The 17,708-nt window shown below is 38.6% G+C and overlaps 1 protein-coding gene and 1 non-coding gene across 6 annotated transcripts in view; one reads left to right on the forward strand and one right to left on the reverse strand.

The window, feature by feature from the left end:
• Nucleotides 1-17,708, reverse strand: part of LOC106054729 (uncharacterized) — a 155,079-nt gene that overhangs the window by 48,680 nt on the left and 88,691 nt on the right. For 3 of the 5 annotated variants that reach the window (XM_056009994.1, XM_056009993.1, XM_056009992.1), the window contains exon 4: nucleotides 13,892-14,161. In XM_056009994.1, coding sequence (XP_055865969.1) covers nucleotides 13,892-14,161 — 270 coding nt within the window. Of the gene's footprint in view, nucleotides 1-10,039; nucleotides 10,370-13,891; nucleotides 14,162-17,708 lie in introns of those variants that run through there. The other 2 variants (XM_056009996.1, XM_056009995.1) reach the window with 1 other exon arrangement.
• Nucleotides 17,112-17,334, forward strand: LOC129923019 (small nucleolar RNA U3). The gene has a single exon (XR_008774954.1). It is a non-coding gene; the product is annotated as a small nucleolar RNA U3 (small nucleolar RNA).

The following is a 17,708-nucleotide window of genomic DNA, read 5'->3' on the forward strand; positions in this document are numbered from 1 at the left end:
ACTCAGAAAGTGCGAAGTGTTCCGTTAAGGAAAAAGATTGGGAAACACAGATCTAGACCAACAGAGTCTCCCATCCGCATGCCTGGCTGAACAACTGTCCTGTCTGGGAGAGAGACAAGCCGATGCACTCTGCCTGCCATTAGAGTAAGCTATCCCCGTTGGGTTCCACTATCCCTTAAATCCCGAGTGTCCAACATAGTATTAAAGGCATTAACAGTAGCAAGCTCCCGGGCTGTTGGTATCAAGTTATCATACTCCCAAGCATTGTTATAAACTAAAAGATAAATGAGACTCGTTATTTTTAGACACCGGTTTTATGTTCTTGAGGTTATCCAACCATGTAACGCAATGCTACCAAATTAGTCAGTTTGAACGCATTGTTGCCAAAACACTTATCATATGTCATTACTTTGACTTAATATTCAAAGATTCTTATAATTAAATTTAACCCCATACTCCTTTAACTCTTTCTCTCCTAATTAACGATACCATCGCTGATTCGACCTCATTACATAAAATTAATGTTTATAAGTTTTACTTTGTGTTATATAAAAAGAGCATGCATTTCCCTTTAACTCTTTCTCTTCTAACTGACGATACCAGCGTTGATTCCACCAGAGTGTGGTAAATAATTACGGAGAGAAAGAGTTAATTATATACCAAATAAAAAATTTTCTGATAACAAACGAAATAGATATTGAAGACTTATCATAACAGAGTAGTGTAATAGTAATGAACAAAATGAAGAGTTCCTTCCAAAACAAGGACAAATAATTACGGAGGGAAAGAGTTAAGTGCTGTCACTGGGCGTAAATATACCAAATAAGTTAAACTAGCTTCAATACAACTTAATCACAACTTTTTGTAATCAGGAGATGATCAAGAGAGAATTAGATGTGAAAGGTTTGAGGTGAACACGCCAGCGACACCCCCACATCTGCCGCCAACCGCCAGGCCATGTACCAATGGTGGCGGGCTATCGTACATCTGCTGGCCACTAGTCCCTTGTCCCTCCCCAGCGTGACCAACAGAGTACAAAGCCCAGCCCGTGAGTAACATACTCTTGTCCTGTCAATCGAACACTAACCATCTGCGTTTACAGACTAGAACAGAAAGCGAGACTGGGGTTTGAATTATGGCGGGAAGAGCGAAATAAAATTAAACAGTACCATGATTCAAATAGCAAGATAACATCAAGGGTGAATTACTCTTCATTTCTGATGTAACGTCTGCTACATCACAAGTCAAATGACGAAATGTATCAAGAGTTTCCGGTTATAATGAAATAATTGCGATTTTATTTTTATCTTTTTCTATCTCGCCTGCTTTCAATTCAATAAAAAGTGATACAGAGGTTAAGACTTAGGGCTAAAGAGTCATACCAACTATCTCAGACTCAAATCCATACAAAGAGCACGATTGTAAATATTTGTACTATAGAACTACATCTTCTGGCATATCTTTAAAAAAAAACAACAGACGTTACTTCAAAAAAGAAGATGATTACGCCCTACGCGTGGCTCTAGGTCATTGTAGGCATACATGTTAATCAATGACTTAAAACACTGCCTTTGATTTTCTTAGAATATTCAGTCAACCCATTCCGTGCTCTAAAAGCACTGGGGAAGTAGGAGTATTTGTACAAATTTGCCTTTATCTTTGTGTCTTTCTTTCTGAATATTTCATTAGAGTTTTTTTGTTTTTTTGTAGACTTCAAATGGATAGATGGCAGTTGTAGGAAGGTATTCAGGGAGGGAGGGGTATCGACCGTTTGTTACGGATACAGGTAACTTTCACTTCACATGCCGTATTTGGTCAGCGGTTGCCGGTGTCAACTTGTCTTAAGTCACACAGTAGACCCAGTCAACTGTATTGACATAGGCATGTTTGTCTTTACAGTTGGCAGCAAGTTGGTTCATTAGAAGAAAACGTAGTTTCTTACGATTCAGATTAAAAGTGGGAAAAGGGTGATGAGAGATATACTCTTTAAAACAAAAACACCCAAACCTTTATACTAGCTTACAAATAAGGTACTAATTTACTGCTAAGTTGACAAGATGTAGGTGTGGGTAACTGCATTAAAAACGCATTTTATTTAAAATAAAAAGTCAACTCTGGTGGTGCCAAGCTACATGATCCTTAGGTATTGATAAAACCTTCCTGCAAGTTACAGCACCAGGACAAGGGGAGATAGGCAGAGGAAATGGTGTAAAGACAAAGTTAAGAAATAGACAAGACTTGCTGTTGAGACAAAACAGAAAAGATTTATAGGAGCTGGTCAACAAAACGCCAATGGAGCTGCAATGGTTCAACAGACTGAGACTCCCTGAGACTAGTAAAAAAGAATACAAAGTTACTATTAACTCTGTAAAAAATCATTTTAAAGTGGATCTAAAATCACACGCTATTTGTTCATTCCTCGTCTTGACATGTCAAACAAAAAAAAACACTCACGTGCAGTATAAAGAAACGTCTTTCCGAGACTCACTTACAACTAATAAAGTTTACTTGTTTTGTTTGTTTGAACTTTTTGTTTCGTTTTTGGTGCCAGAAGAGGCAACTAATGTGTCTTACTGTTTTGTGAAATAAGGACAATTCTATTATTATTATTATAGATTTTTTTTATAGCGTTACTTTCATGCTTATAGCTTATGCTCAGAGCGCTTTTGGTCCAATCTCATCTGTGGACTAGTGGGGGGAGGGGGTATCTAGGAGTTGGTTTTCCGTGCTGCCTTTAGGCGCTCAGTAAACACAACTCTGCCCGAGTCGGGTGTCGAACCTCGAGCCCCCTTCTAGGTAGTGCGCTTCAACTTGGCCTCTCGACCACGCTTCCCACTATTGAGAAATGAGACCTACTACGCAGGAGACATGCAGCGGGATTCAAACACATAAAAAGCTTTAATTAAATCAGAAGAATACCATCCAACCCATAGTTAATATTATGTGCTACATCAGCAGTATTTAGGGGATATTGCCTAGCCCGTGCCCTTAATCCAAAGTATCACTCCAGTCTAGAGAATCAATTCAATCAATCAATGTTAACCGATCAGTTAATTAAAGAAACTTTGTTAATGACTTGTAGCTTAGGGAAAAAAACGCTTAAAGGTCACCCTGAGATTAAAACAAAAAATGAGAACTACTGATCGTAATGGCTATAAATCAGGGGTTCTCAACCTGTGGTCCGCGACACCCTTGGGGATCGAATGACGATTTGCCAGGGGTCGCCTTAGACCATCGAAAATATGTATTGTTATTGTCTATTCTTCTATTGCTGCATCTGTGTGTGTGTCGGGGGGGGGGGGGGTCGCGACAGAGTGGGGGATTGTAAAAAGGGGTCGCCGAGCATAAAGGGTTGAGAACCGCTGCTATAAATGGACGATCCTGTTGGACCTGTCCCTAAATGTCTAGTAAATAGCTTCTAACATTTGGCAAAACAAGCACCTATGTTAATATTATTTTATTTTCGTCCTTTTTTTTTTAATTTCCCTTCTTGTTTGTGCCAGATTGATAAGTTGATCACCATTAATTAACTGTCATACCACTGAATAATTTATGTAGCGTACACCAATGCTTGTGTCCCCAACTGTAAGGCAACCTGATATCCATTAAAGCGTGCTATATTTCTGTACTTATAGTAGTATACAAACAAATTATCAATACTGGTATTATTTAAGTAATATTATCAATGCACAAGCTTGACGCGATAGGTATATTACGAGAATAAAATAAACTACAAGCGAATGAATCTGTTTTGCTGTGTGAAATGGTGCTACAGGAAACAAGTATCCGCATTGTTCACCCTTCACTCCCCCCCTCAACCAAGCTTTGTGGGGGGGGGGGGGGGGGGGGGAATATCCCTCCCCCTCCACTGACCCAGTTCTTCGTCCATTGTTGTGGCACATTCCACTTACAAGTTCGCTGTCTTTGACCTCTTCCACCCATTCGTGTTCACCCTGGGATGTACAAGGTTTGGTTTTTTTAACTTAAAAGTAAGTGACATGAACGAAGAGAGACAGAGAGAGAGAGAGAGAGAGAGAGAGAGAGAGAGATGGAATGCTAGCTTGGCTCAAGGATTGACCTTAACAAACAGTATCCCCGGGCTATTTCACCTGTCCCAGAACTTCCAAGGAGGTCACCTTTGACCACGGTACTAACTTGGATTATAGGGAAAAGTTGAGATGGGTAGAAACACAAGAACAGAGCAGCAAAATTAACACGTTTTACAAGGAGACAAAAATTATTCACGAGACGAAAAACTATATTAAAAACAACGAAATAAAGACACGTATTTAAACAAAATTATGAATAAACTTGACATTAAATGTATAATATGATAATGATAGCAGCAATATGGTACCAAGGTCATTGAGAGAAGGTGACAAAAATGTGACGAAACATAGATGAGCCCCGAGATTGTCTCGCATCACGGCCCCCATCGCACAGAATCGGCCAGGTACCAGTCTAGCATCTAGATCAGTGGTTCCCAAACTTTTTTGTCTCGTAGACCCCCTGCCATGTTTTCTGGTTTTCGGTAGACCCCCTACTCAACTTGCAAATTTTTGCAAATTCATCAACATTATTTTTAAACAAATTTCTAACTGTAGTGCGTTGAAGAGTGAAATAGTAATTTAAAACTACACAACTACGGATATAATGTTTTATACACAAATCTGCTTTTCTATTAATTAGTCTTTCTAACATTAAATATTAATTAATTAATTAATTAATATGCTTTAAGTAAAAGTATCATTGTAAAAGGTTTCGCAAAGAGCAGTTTCTCGTGTATTTCTTGATCTCTCACGTGTGGCTCAAATATTAAATCTGTGGAACTGTTTTTATAACAGGAGAGGGGCAAAGGCGAGTAACTGGAGCTTAAACCAGGTCTCGTCGGTCAACCTTAAGGAAATATAAGGAGACGGCACCATTACCGCCATGTATCCCTGGGCCGTCCCCTCTTCTTCTTTCCTTGTGGGTTCCAGGCTAGGGCTTGCCATGTTATGTTGGATGCAGGCTGGCGAACGGTGTGACCTATCCATCTCCAGCGTCTCTGAAGGATATCTACTTCAATGGGCTGTTGCTTTGTTCTTTACCACTGTGTTACATAGCCTAATCTTGGTGGTGGTGCCTTTTTCCCTAGATCCCCAGGTGTTCTTCAGCTAATGGAATGCTGCTTGAGCTTTACAATAGCACCGCGATTTGGAAGCAGATGCCAAGCAGATGGGCAAGACGTGGGGACAGTTGGAGAGTCTCGCCCAGAACCGAGATGCCTGGAAAAAGCTGATTGGTGGCCTATGCCCAGAAAGGACCACAGGCATAGATGAGATGAGATAAGATGGTGACCTTAGACAGTTTGTAGCACACAGCACTACACCTTGTCTGACCAAACTGTATTTATATCTTTTGCAAAGATTTACATAAGAAGGTTTTAATTTTATAACTCATGCCACCGAAGCGACCTTAAACTGTATTGTCGCTTAAAGAAATTCTTTTAATAGTAACAGATGTAGGTTTTTGTAAAAAGGTAATAATAATTATCGACCTTTGCTGTTTTCCGTATTTTGCTATAAGTAAAGAAATCTTGAAAGACGCTCACAAACCAAAATCTTCTCTATATGATGTCGAACAGAGATTTTGTGGGTCTATTCTGAACTTTGAGTGTTTGAAAGTTGTTCAAATCTTAATTTTTGTCAGGGTGGCATTGTCTCAGATGATCCTCCAGCGTAACTGGTTTCATATCGTTATAAAAATCATTTAGGCAACTGTTGTTTGACAAGGAAGGAATGAATCCCAATTTTAAATAATTAACGCTGTACAGTCTACATTTCTTTTTTTTTTTAAATATTAGTTACATGTAGACAAAATTAAGCTATTTAAATAAGTATTGAAATTGAATACAAGAATGTTTCGTTTCAATAGCAGGATAAATATTGAAAGGATTAACTCGGGTACAAATCATATATTAGTGTATGAAATAATTACATTAATGGAATGTGAAAATTCAGTTACGACCTGCTTAAATGAAATCTATTACCGTAGACCCCCGTGGACATCTCATAGACCCCCAATTTATTTTTTTACTTTCGTGGACCCCTTGGAGGTCTTCGTAGACCCCTGGGGGTCTATATGGACCACTTTGGGAATCACTGATCTAGATTATTCTAGACCAGCAAGATCTCATACAAAAGTTATTTCCAGTCGGTATTGTCATCTGGCCTTTGCATCTCTACCCAGGACCACGAGATTACGTGTGCTCTCCACGAACTCGCCCACATATTTCTCCATAATCGCCCTCACAAACAAGTCTATATTTAGGAGCCCGAGTTTATTTCCAAAGACTAATAAACAAAGTAGGCTACAGCTAATTGTGTTGACGCCTTGACCCTATTTGGAACAAGTGAGGCCTGATTAGTTCAAGGTTGTGTTTACCTGCATGGCAATACAATTTGCGAATGTAAGAGTCTATCTTGGGTCTGCGTAAATGAAGGTAATTAAAAAGTAGTCTATATGTCTCTCGGGGACAGACGAACGGCGAAAGAAAATCTAAATCGACCACCGGCGTACATTCGTTACGCCTGCGCTGGGTGTGGCAAAATATGTAGGCCACAGCTTGGGCTGCGTAGCCACGGGATATACTGCATTCTTCATTAATCGTCGGACTCGAACACAAGCCTTATTATATGTCTTTATACCTCCTATAGCTGACTGTGTGGTTGTGAAATTGTACATTGGAAAGTGTAATGAATACATCTCTCTCTAAACGTCAAGAAACGAAAAGTGCCGATGATAGTACTTTATGTACCCGTAGTTTACGGCAAGTCACGCTTGCACATGCGGGTACATAAGCGTGCAAGTTACAGGATTTTGTTTTAACTAATTTTGCCATTTGTGCGGGGCTATATGTGTATGCGGTGTATATGCGCGAGGAAAAAAATGATATAAGCATGCATGCAAATGAGACGACTGTCTGGGCACTGACAGAAAATCTGCTAAATACTTGGGAAAGGAAAATTCTAGAAAAAGTTATGGTGCTATACAAGATAAAACTAGGTGTAGGACGCGCACTAACAAGGAAATATACCAATTATATCATCACCCATCTATAGCGACATTTATATCATCACCCATCTATAGCGACAATTATATCATCACCCATATATAGCGACAATTATATAATCACCCATATATAGCGATATTTATATCATCACCCATCTATAGCGATATTTATATCATCACCCATCTATAGCGACAATTATATCATCACCCATCTATAGCGACAATTATATCATCACCCATATATAGCGACAATTATATAATCACCCATATATAGCGATATTTATATCATCACCCATCTATAGCGATATTTATATCATCACCCATCTATAGCGACAATTATATCATCACCCATCTATAGCGACATTTATATCATCACCCATCTATAGCGATATTTATATCATCACCCATCTATAGCGACATTTATATCATCACCCATCTATAGCGACAATTATATCATCACCCATCTATAGCGACAATTATATAATCACCCATATATAGCGATATTTATATCATCACCCATCTATAGCGACAATTATATCATCACCTATCTAAAGCGACAATTATATCATCACCTATCTATAGCGACGGAAGTAAAAAAAAAAAAAAAGGACAGACTTCGTTGGTCAGGTTACATCGACAGAATGTCAGAGAACGGAGGAGCAAAAATAGCATACCGGCAGAAACCAATGGTAGTCGCCGCAAAGGCAGACCACAAATACGATGGATTGACGATGTAGAGCCAGTTCTATAACAACGTAGGACATGGAAACAAAAAGCTTGAGATCTGAATGGAGGTGAGATCTGAATGGAGGGATGTGTTGAAGCAGACCAGAGCCCTAGACAACATAATAATCATTATCTGAACTTAATGACATTAAGATCAAAGATAGTTCTTTATTATGCCAAGACCTTAACCAAGATAAACAAGCTGGCATCCTTTTTTATCGTTCTTATTATAACGTAGTTTTTATTATTATTATTTACATGCTTGACTTGTATTTATAGTGATGCCGCTAGGTCCCAATATATTGGATCTGACTTTAGAAAAACAAAACATTCGACATCATTATTAAGCCTAAAAGTTATGAGAAATTTCCTATACCCGTCAGAGAGGGGGGGGGGGGGGGACGAACTAGCTTTATACCACAAATGAACACTTCATGTGTAAGGCTTGAATGGTAGACAAACTATGATTACATTCTGCGATCGATTTGTTAAAGCATGGTTACAGTAATTAGCAATTTTCCTGCGGACCTTATAAAGTGCAATATTCAAAGTTTTATGGCAATAGTTGTTACATATGGGTGGGGGGCGGTGGCTTGGTGGTTAAGCGCTTGGCTTCCGATCACGGGGTCCTGGGTTCAAATCTCATCCACCAAACCTGACTTTTAGTTAAGGAATGTAAATGCGGTTGGTCGTCGTGCTGGGTAACCGTTGGCCAAAGAAACAGATGACCTTAACATTATCTGCCCTATGGATCGCAAGGTCTGAAAGGGGAACTTTGCTAGTTGTTACATGTATATGCCGGCCTTATACACCACTCTTGTATCTCAAATATGTGAGATATCAAATGCACAGATGAGAGGATATGATTGTTGACTAGTTTTACAGTACAAACAAACGTGCGGGTGTGTGTGTGTGTGTGAGTGTGTTGGAGACTTTCATACATGGCGGAAAACAGTTCTATTGGTGTCTCCGGTATGCGAAACACAGGAAGTGTTGATAAACTATGTTTTAAAAAAATTACATGATAATTTGTGTATGCACTTTTTTTAGTACTGGATAATCCTTTTTTTTTTTTTTCAAGCTCTTGTAGATTTTATTTAGTTGGCATGTTTTAAAGTTCATTTAGCGTACTTGAACTTGTATAGTTTATCGTGAAGAGTAATGTCATGTACACATTTGTAGAGTTGGGTAGATCAAAAGGGGCCCTAAAGAATCCCGAAATAATAAAATCCCAGTTTTCACCAAGATTCGAACTCGGATCCCCCCGGTTCGGAAGCGAAGCGCTTTACCACTCAGCCACCGCGTCTGCTTTAATGTGATTGTTGTGTGATTTCGGCGGACAGAGAGAGAAAGACAAACTGAGAGAGAGAGAGAGAGAGAGAGAGAGAGAGAGAGAAAGAGATAGGCACAGACTGAGAGAGACAGACAAAGAGAGAGAGGTATTCGCATAAAGTAAAAAGCTAGCAGCATATTACTGCACAACGTATTACCAGTAAACTTATACTTCTACGCGTGCGGAAACATGGGGGCTTAGTGAATAACTATTTAGACTACTGACTACATTGTGGACTTTCCTATATATCTGCACAACGGAATCAAGACAGCGAAGCATCTTCCCTTCAACTAAAGTCTCTGCTCAATTAGAAATTCAATGTAGGCCTACTGCAGACGATCGGGGCTTGTGTACACGATAGGGGAGGGGAGGGGGGCAGTGTTTGATCTTTTTTTTTCTGTACTGAGGAAATGGAACGTTTGGCGTACAAAAAAATAATTAAAAAGTGTCAAATCTAACCACTTCCTTTAAAAAAGGGATATTTGCGTGGTTAAGAAATAGTTTTATTCAAATAGGATTAAGCTAGGCCACAACTAATAGATATATAATAAACCATGAAAAAAAAAAGCTTCTTCATTTGTGTAAACATAATTTATATGTAAAAAAAAAGATAGATCGATAAACTATTATTATATTTTTAGGTTAATCACTTTTCAATTGTTTATGATTTAATACTTGTGAATTATGATTGTGATAACTTACAAATAAAAAAAAGCCCACAAAAGAGGCAAGATGGCCCATAAAAGAGGCACATAAAGCCCAAAAAAGAGGCAAAGAAAAGAGGCCTAAGGCCCAAGGATTCCTATGATGATAAAGCTAAAACTGAATAGCGCAAATTCTGAGGTTTCCTTTAGTATTACTAGACTCTGTAGCTTATAGATAGATATCTAATCTAATAATCTATTCTATATAAAACCATTAAAGCACATTATTGTATCCAGTGAAGTATCCAGTATATCCAAAGAAGCACATGTCACATTAATAAAAAAAAAATATCACACAGAATACTGAGAAATACACCCACGAAGTTTGAACACACACACACTTCGATTATGTCATAGAACTCTAGATCCAAAACCACCAGAACTAGATCTAGATCTAGATCTCTATTCTAGATGTCTAGACTAAACAAAACACTGCACTAGAAGAATGCACTGACAACAAAAAACTATCAAATCTTGGAGTCTATCGGTTCTCGTAATTTGCGGTCCAACGTTCGCTTCGGATATGAAAAACACACACGAATTTTCCCACCCCCCTGTCTAGCTTCTCACACATTTTTGTGTGTGTTCTCCCACTGCTGTCTCCCCCCCCCCCTCTCTCTCTCTTCTACCTTCTTTCAACCACCCCGCCCCTCCTTCCCTCCTTTTAAATTTACGATAAGCTTTCGTCCGCGTCTGTGCCACTGTGCGTGTGACCCCATCGGGTCACCCATTCAGACAATTGAAACCCCCCTAAAAAAGTGGACACGTCCTGGTCTCGTTGTTGAAGTACAATTCAGCGAACCTTGAATGAACTATCCCGTCAGGGGAGATCAACCTCAGGGTTTTACATCGGTTCAGTAGACATTCCAAAACTGGTGGGCGATTTTTTTTCTTTTACTAAGTGAATGCGCGCATTTGTGTTCCTTTTGGTATTTACAGACAATAGCGACTCTTGTTAAATGTGCTGCCAACTGAACTTGAGTAGATATCCGTAAATATTAGCTTTAAAAAATGCCAAACATGAAGGATTTTTATTTCCCTAGCTGGCGCGTTACTATTTTTTTTAAAGACAATTTATGTCTCAAATTCATCGGCAAAAACAGATGGAACCTCATGGGGGGGGGGGGGGGGGGTGGACACGGTCCTCAAAAATGGCTCTAATGATTTTTCTAGAAAATAGACAGGTAATAAAAAATAGATCTAGGGAAGGGGTGGGCAAATTACGGCCTGCGGGCCACAATGCAACCCGCCAGAGTGTCTTATCTTATCTTCTTATCTTATATAATACAGACATTACTTACGCGTAATGCATTTAGTCATGCATATTAACCAATGACTTAAATTCTGCCAAGTCACTGGTTTTTCTAGCTAGCTCAGGCAACCCATTCCATGCTCTAATAGCACTAGGGAAGAAGGAGTATTTGTACAAATTTGTCCTAGCATATGGGACGAGGAACGCGCCTTTATCTTTGTGTCTTTCAGAGTATTTGATTAAATTTTGTTTTTGTATTTGAAGATTATGGTTCAGTGTTTTATGTATATTTGCTACTTTACGTTTGAGTCTTCTGTCCTGAAGGCTTTCTAAATTTAGTGATATTACTAAAGGTGTTACTCTAGTCAAATGTGAATATTCGTTTGTTATGAATCTCACTGCTCTATTTTGTGTCTGTTCCAATTTCTTAATGTTTTCTTATGCGGCCCACGGACACCTACAAAAACAAGGGTGTGCCCACACATATTAAAATCCAAATATAGGCCTATTAAAAATAAATAATTCTAAATATCTATATAAATTATTGATACTTCTTATTTGTATCACTTATGATGAAGCGGCTAAAGGTCATGCTAAAGGTCATGCTAAAGGTCATGTCATTCTATAAAGTTGAAAGTCAACGAACATTCAGTCACAGACACAAACTCAGGCCAGTATATATTTAATGCTTTGAAGAACTGTGTTGAAAGTGTTGGCTTGTAAAAAAGTGTTAAAACCGATGGATCACAAGCTTTTACTGAGAGTATTTTCTAATAAATAAAAGAGTAGGCCTACTAAGTCAAACCATAAGCTCGAAACAGAGTTAACGGAAAAGTTTGCGCCAAGCTGCATTGAATATCAAACATAATGTAGACATCAGTATCTCAGTGATAAAACTTATCAGAGCTAGGGGTCTTAAGCACAGGCAGTTCCGAAAAGTAGCTGAAGATTTGGAAACAAAAGATTCTGATGTTCGGTACCTCAGTAGTATCCACTGGCTTAGCATGGGCAAGGTATTGAGAAGAATATAGGATCTCAAGGAAGAAATTATGTTCCTTGAAGGACATTGACTGTGACTTTGTTACTAATAGTTCTAATGAAGAGTGAATGACATTGGAAGTATTGCAATGAGTTAATTGCACGTGAAATGAACGTGCATGTTAAATCTTTTCAAATAAAACTTTCCCATTTCTCTAGGCAAGCAAGTGAAAACAGATTTTGTCATTTCCCTTTGCTGAAACTATTTCTAGTGAAATGGTTGGATTGTGGAATTTGAAAGCGAATTTTAAGTCGTCAAGAACTTAAGAACCAATTTTCAAAACCCTTGGGCTCACCATTTGGTGCAGAAGCTGATTCAGCTCCAGAGGACGAACCTCCAAGCAAATTATGACCTGAGAGGTTCCAGTCTTTCCACGGGAATTTTATGGATACCAGAAACTGTATTCCCACACTCTAAAAAAGGTTGATGCTAAACTTACATATTATGTGAACACGTTTTTTTTAAATTGTAAGAACAGATCGATGCTGACTGACTGTAATTTGACACCAGTTACAAGGATAACAACTAGTAAGATAGTTCCAACACTATACGTGATAGTAATCAAACATTTCACATTAGGTACAACTACACAACAGAAATTTTGTGATGTAAAAAAGACAATAACGAAACTCAAACAAATATTCGTAAAATTAGTTTCAGAAACTGCTAACTCTTGCAATATCTCAAATGAGAGTGTAAAAAAAAAAAAGAAACATAAATGTGTAATACAGTGTATATGTCAATTAAAAGACATACAAACATTATGACCCTACATTGGAGGTGGCAACCTTTTTGTATCGAGGGCCGCATAAATTTTTTTTAGGAATGGGAGGCCGAATATATATATATACAGTCAATAAGTGGAGTCAGTCATTAGAGAGAGAGAGAGAGAGAGAGAGGGGGGGGGAGAAACGAAGATGATACTAAGGTTAAAGATCTTTATTAATAGCGCATTTTATTCCATAGCAAAGATATGCCAAGTTTCATTTATCTCTTGAAGCTATAATAAAACGATTAAAACATAAGTGAAGTCAGAGGCTGTAGTGCTGAAACAAATGGACAGATAGTAATGACATAGAGCAGAGAATGGCACAGCTTGTAAGTTCTTGCCCCTGTTTTATTTTTTAAAGACGTTACTTCAGAACTGAAGATTATCGCGTCGCAGCCCTAGATTTGATGCTGAGGCGCTGTGGCTGAGTGCTAAAGCGCTCGGCTTCTGAACCGGGGGATCCTTGGTTCGAATCCTGGTGAAGACTGGGATTTTTTAATTTCGGGATCCTTAGTGCGCCTCTGAGTCCATCCAGCTGTAATGGTTACCTGACATTGTTGGGGGAAAGTAAAGGCAGTTGTTCGTTGTACTGGCCACATGACACCCTCGTTAACAGTGGGCAACAGAAACAGATGACCTTAACACCATCTGCCATATAGATCGCAAGGACTGAAAAGGGAACATTTTCAAACTCAAGTTGGATGTGAAGGGATAGCGGCGGGTCGGTTTCGAACTATGAATCGTTGAATCAACAGACTGGAGTGTATACCACACGACCAGGGAGCCATCATTATTCTAGTAATGCTATTATGCTTCTGCATGTCAGGATTTTTCTTATTTTTATTTAAATGTCATTCCTCGAAGAAAGGGCGATAAGACACACATACACATGATACAGACATACACATGATACACACATATACACATACATATGATACACACATTCAAATACATGACAATTTTCGAAAGAAAATAGGGGGAAAGCATGATAAGGGAAACAACTCTGATAACTCACCTTCTAAAACCAACTTGATAGGCTGGCTTGTCTCCCCTACAAGGTTCTGAAACGTGCACGAGTACATTCCGCCATCCTCCCTCTGCACGTTGTTGATCCGGACCCTGTTCCCAGAAACCGTGACCCTCAGGGTGTTGTTCAGGGCCTGGTTGTCTTTCTTCCACACGATCTTGGGCTCGGGGGAGCCCGTGCCCTCGCAGAACAACTCGATGTTGGATCCTTTGAGGAGGTTTAACGTGGTGTTGGACGTGCGGAGTATCTGTGGGGGCGCTGAAAATAGAAGAGAAGAAGACGGCTTGAATTGATGAATCCTGTCACGTGATAAGGTCAAGGTTGCTTTAATGGCTGCCTGGTCGTGTGGTTTGCCCGATGGACTGTCGTTCAGATTTATCGGTGGTCCAGGGTTCAAACCCTGCCCGCCCCCATTCCCCGTCGTCCTGCGGGAGGTTTGGACTAGGAAGTAATTATCTTCAACTCTGAAGGAACATCCGAAACATTTAAAAAAAAACAATTGCTTAAACAATAAACAACAAGTTAACAATTCGAGAAACATTGTATTTTCAATAGAACTTAAAGTAGCCCCCCTAAAAGTAGGAACTTTTCCAATAGAAGGTTCTGGTTCTTTCCTATGTAAAGTAAAAGTTAGTTCCCCTTTCAGACCTTGTGGTCTATAGGGCAGAAGATGTAAATTTCATCTGTTCCTGTGGCCTACGGTTTACGAGGATGTCATTTGGCCAGCACAACGACCAACCGTCTTTACTTTTCCCTAACTAATGTCAGATACCCATTAGAGCTGGGTAGACTCAGCGGCGCCCAAAGATCCCGAAATTGAAAATCCCAGTCTTTACCAGGATTCGAACCCGGGACCCCCCAGTTCAGAAGCCAAGATCTTTACCGCTCAGCCACCGCGTTTCTTCTTTCATGCGTATTGGAGAAATTAAGTTTTGTTGGGGTATTTACAAACTTAGAAAGAGAAGATAACAAGTGAAGTCAGTCAATAAGTGGAGTCAGTCAATAAGTGGAGTCAGTCAATAAGTGGAGTCAGTCAATAAGTGGAGTCAGTCAGCTACATGTTAAATCTACTTTTGGGAGTTCTATCACCTTTGGTAATGAGATACAAAACCGGTTTGCGTCAAGGATTACTAGTCTTGGGATTTAAACCTGCCATTTCTCGATAGAGATTGATAAAGTCTTCACCATTTCTATAATGTTTTAGCAGACAATGCTCAGTCTTGTTCTACTTATTGAACTAAAATATTTTTTTCCTTAAAGGGTAATTCAGTTAATTCCTCAAATAAACAAGATTACCCGGCATGCATTCGGTCATCAGATGTAACTTCCAAAGAAGCCACAATTCACCACCTGATTCCGTTGAACCACAATGTGTTCACCGCCTGATTCCTGAACCACAGTGTGTTCACCACCTTTTTTTCGCCACCTACGCCACCTAATTACACTGTAACGTTTACAAAAACAGAGCACTAAATCTCTCTAGTTACAAGGTGACAAAAACAAAAGACTGGATACTTAATCACCAAAGCGAACATATGAATTTTTTTTACTAGATCAGAACTGCTAGAGACTTTGAAAATTTAAGCATTAACTAGACATTTGATGGCATTGCTTTGGTTTGCATTTTACATTGAAGAATATCAGGAGTATATAGTAGTTATTAAGTACATTATAAATGAGTATAGTTCTTCATTGAAACCTTGCGACCTATGCGATGATTTAAAGGTCAACTGTTACTGTGGCCCACCGCCTTTAACAATTAGTTCTTAAAACAAAATAATTAACAAATTAATAAAATAATACAGCTATTGGTCCCCACGATGAACCGCTAACTACTGTCCAAAAAAGCAAACTCTATGGCCATATCACAAATGTCCTAAGGGCTCGCAAAGCCCTTCCTTTCGCGAACAGTACCGATGGGAAGACAACATAAAAGAACAGACGGGCCAGTCAGTGAAAGCGATTCTATCCAAGCAAAGACAGAAAGGAAATGAGAAAGGCGGGAAGCAGATCTAGTGTGGTCTCCCAACGGTCCAACAGACTAAGGCAGTGGTTCTCAAACATTTTCTCTTACGGGACACTTCGCACATTCTGAGTATTTAGCGGAACAATTTTCTTTTTTTTTTTTAAAGAGAGATTAATTCACATGGTGGCTTACTAGTTTAATTATTCCAGTAGTTCGTGGAACACCTACTCAGTTCTAGCGGAACATAGTTTGAGAAACACTGGACTATAAGGAATAGGTGAAGACGGTGAAGGTGATATTGATTTATATTGTTCTGGTCGATGCTTAGCGGCCCGCGTGTGTCCTTCGGATTGTTGCCGACCCTTGCTCTAAATTCTTAAGGGTGTGATACTGTGAGAAGGGGGGTTACGATCCAGCGTTTAAGTCAATCTGTACTTATTAATTAACCAACATCACATAAAACAACTCCCCAATAATGCCGTACTATTTTTACTATAGTGGTATGTGAAGATATCCTGTTCAAAGGTAGCATTAATAGAATGAAATAGAAGGATGACGTGGATTGGGGAACTTAGTCTAAAATGCCCTTAAAAAACTATACATTCGGGCATATCACATCTTCCAGGCTGCCATTTATTACTCAATCCCTAGTCCTACCAATCCTAACAAAGCATATTTATAAAAAAAATACCTACAAGAACCATAATGAATGCAATTCGAGTGAATCAGTGAAATACTGCATTATTTCCCCTTGACCTATTGCATAATACAACTTTATAAATTATTGGATATTTTAAACATTACTCGCTTTATCTACATTAACTTTTGCGATATCAGTAATGACAGAATTTTTGAAAAATACAGAAACACATATTATCGATTTCTTTGTCCATTAAATACAAAATTAGGACCAGAGCATTTTACAGGGGATTTAAGGAAGAGCAATATGATATTACACAGATTACTTCCCTTTAAGTTTATTATTCATTCAGGGACACAACTCATCTATCCTCTGCAAACATATTTCAAAAAGTTAAAATGTTGTTGATGTAATAATTATATCAATTAGTTTTTGTTTTAAATTGCCATATATTGCAATAATTTGAAATAACTAAAAATAGACTAAATTTGATAAAATCTTGATTTTAAAAATAGAAATTGCTAAACAATATTAAGGTACTAATGACCAAATTTACAACAAAAAATTGTACATACTTAAAGTTAAAAACCCATATTCCTTTTAAGATCATACTTTTAGGGATCATTTCTAAAGGTAGTCTTGCCGAGACGTCGAGTTAATCTGGACGGCCCGAAAACCACGATGACGAGATTGAGTCTCTACTTCTGAGCGTGAAGTCGATCACGAAACAGTTGCTTGCTCTCGCAACAGTTTCACTGATCATTGAGGATCGTTCCTCTCCTCCTTTAGTGAGGAGATGGAGGAAGTAGAGGCAATCCGAGTGGTTTTATTTTTTCAACTAAAATATACGATTGGTAACAACTTCTCTTTATCCTATCCTGTTTAAAGCGTTAATACTCGTTTCATATATTAGTGAGACGCCTTCAGGCGTGCGAATTCGTAATGTAAAAATATCTAGATATAGATCTACTGTCCAGGTAATATTCTTTAGAAAAAAAAAATAATTTGTTTTTCCCTTTCAGTCGGAAAATTAAGGATTGCATTTTTTTTTTCACTAGGCATAGCAGATCTAGCTGTGACCTAAATATGTTTGGTACACAAAACGCTGACAAAAGTCACTTATCTGCTAAGTTTTGATTTACTTTTTCTTTGCGACAAAAGTGTATCAGGTTTCTTTTTTGGGGTGCAAGTTTAATGCG

This window comes from Biomphalaria glabrata, chromosome 14, assembly GCF_947242115.1.
Source record: "Biomphalaria glabrata chromosome 14, xgBioGlab47.1, whole genome shotgun sequence".
NCBI classification, from domain to species: Eukaryota; Metazoa; Mollusca; class Gastropoda; family Planorbidae; genus Biomphalaria; species Biomphalaria glabrata.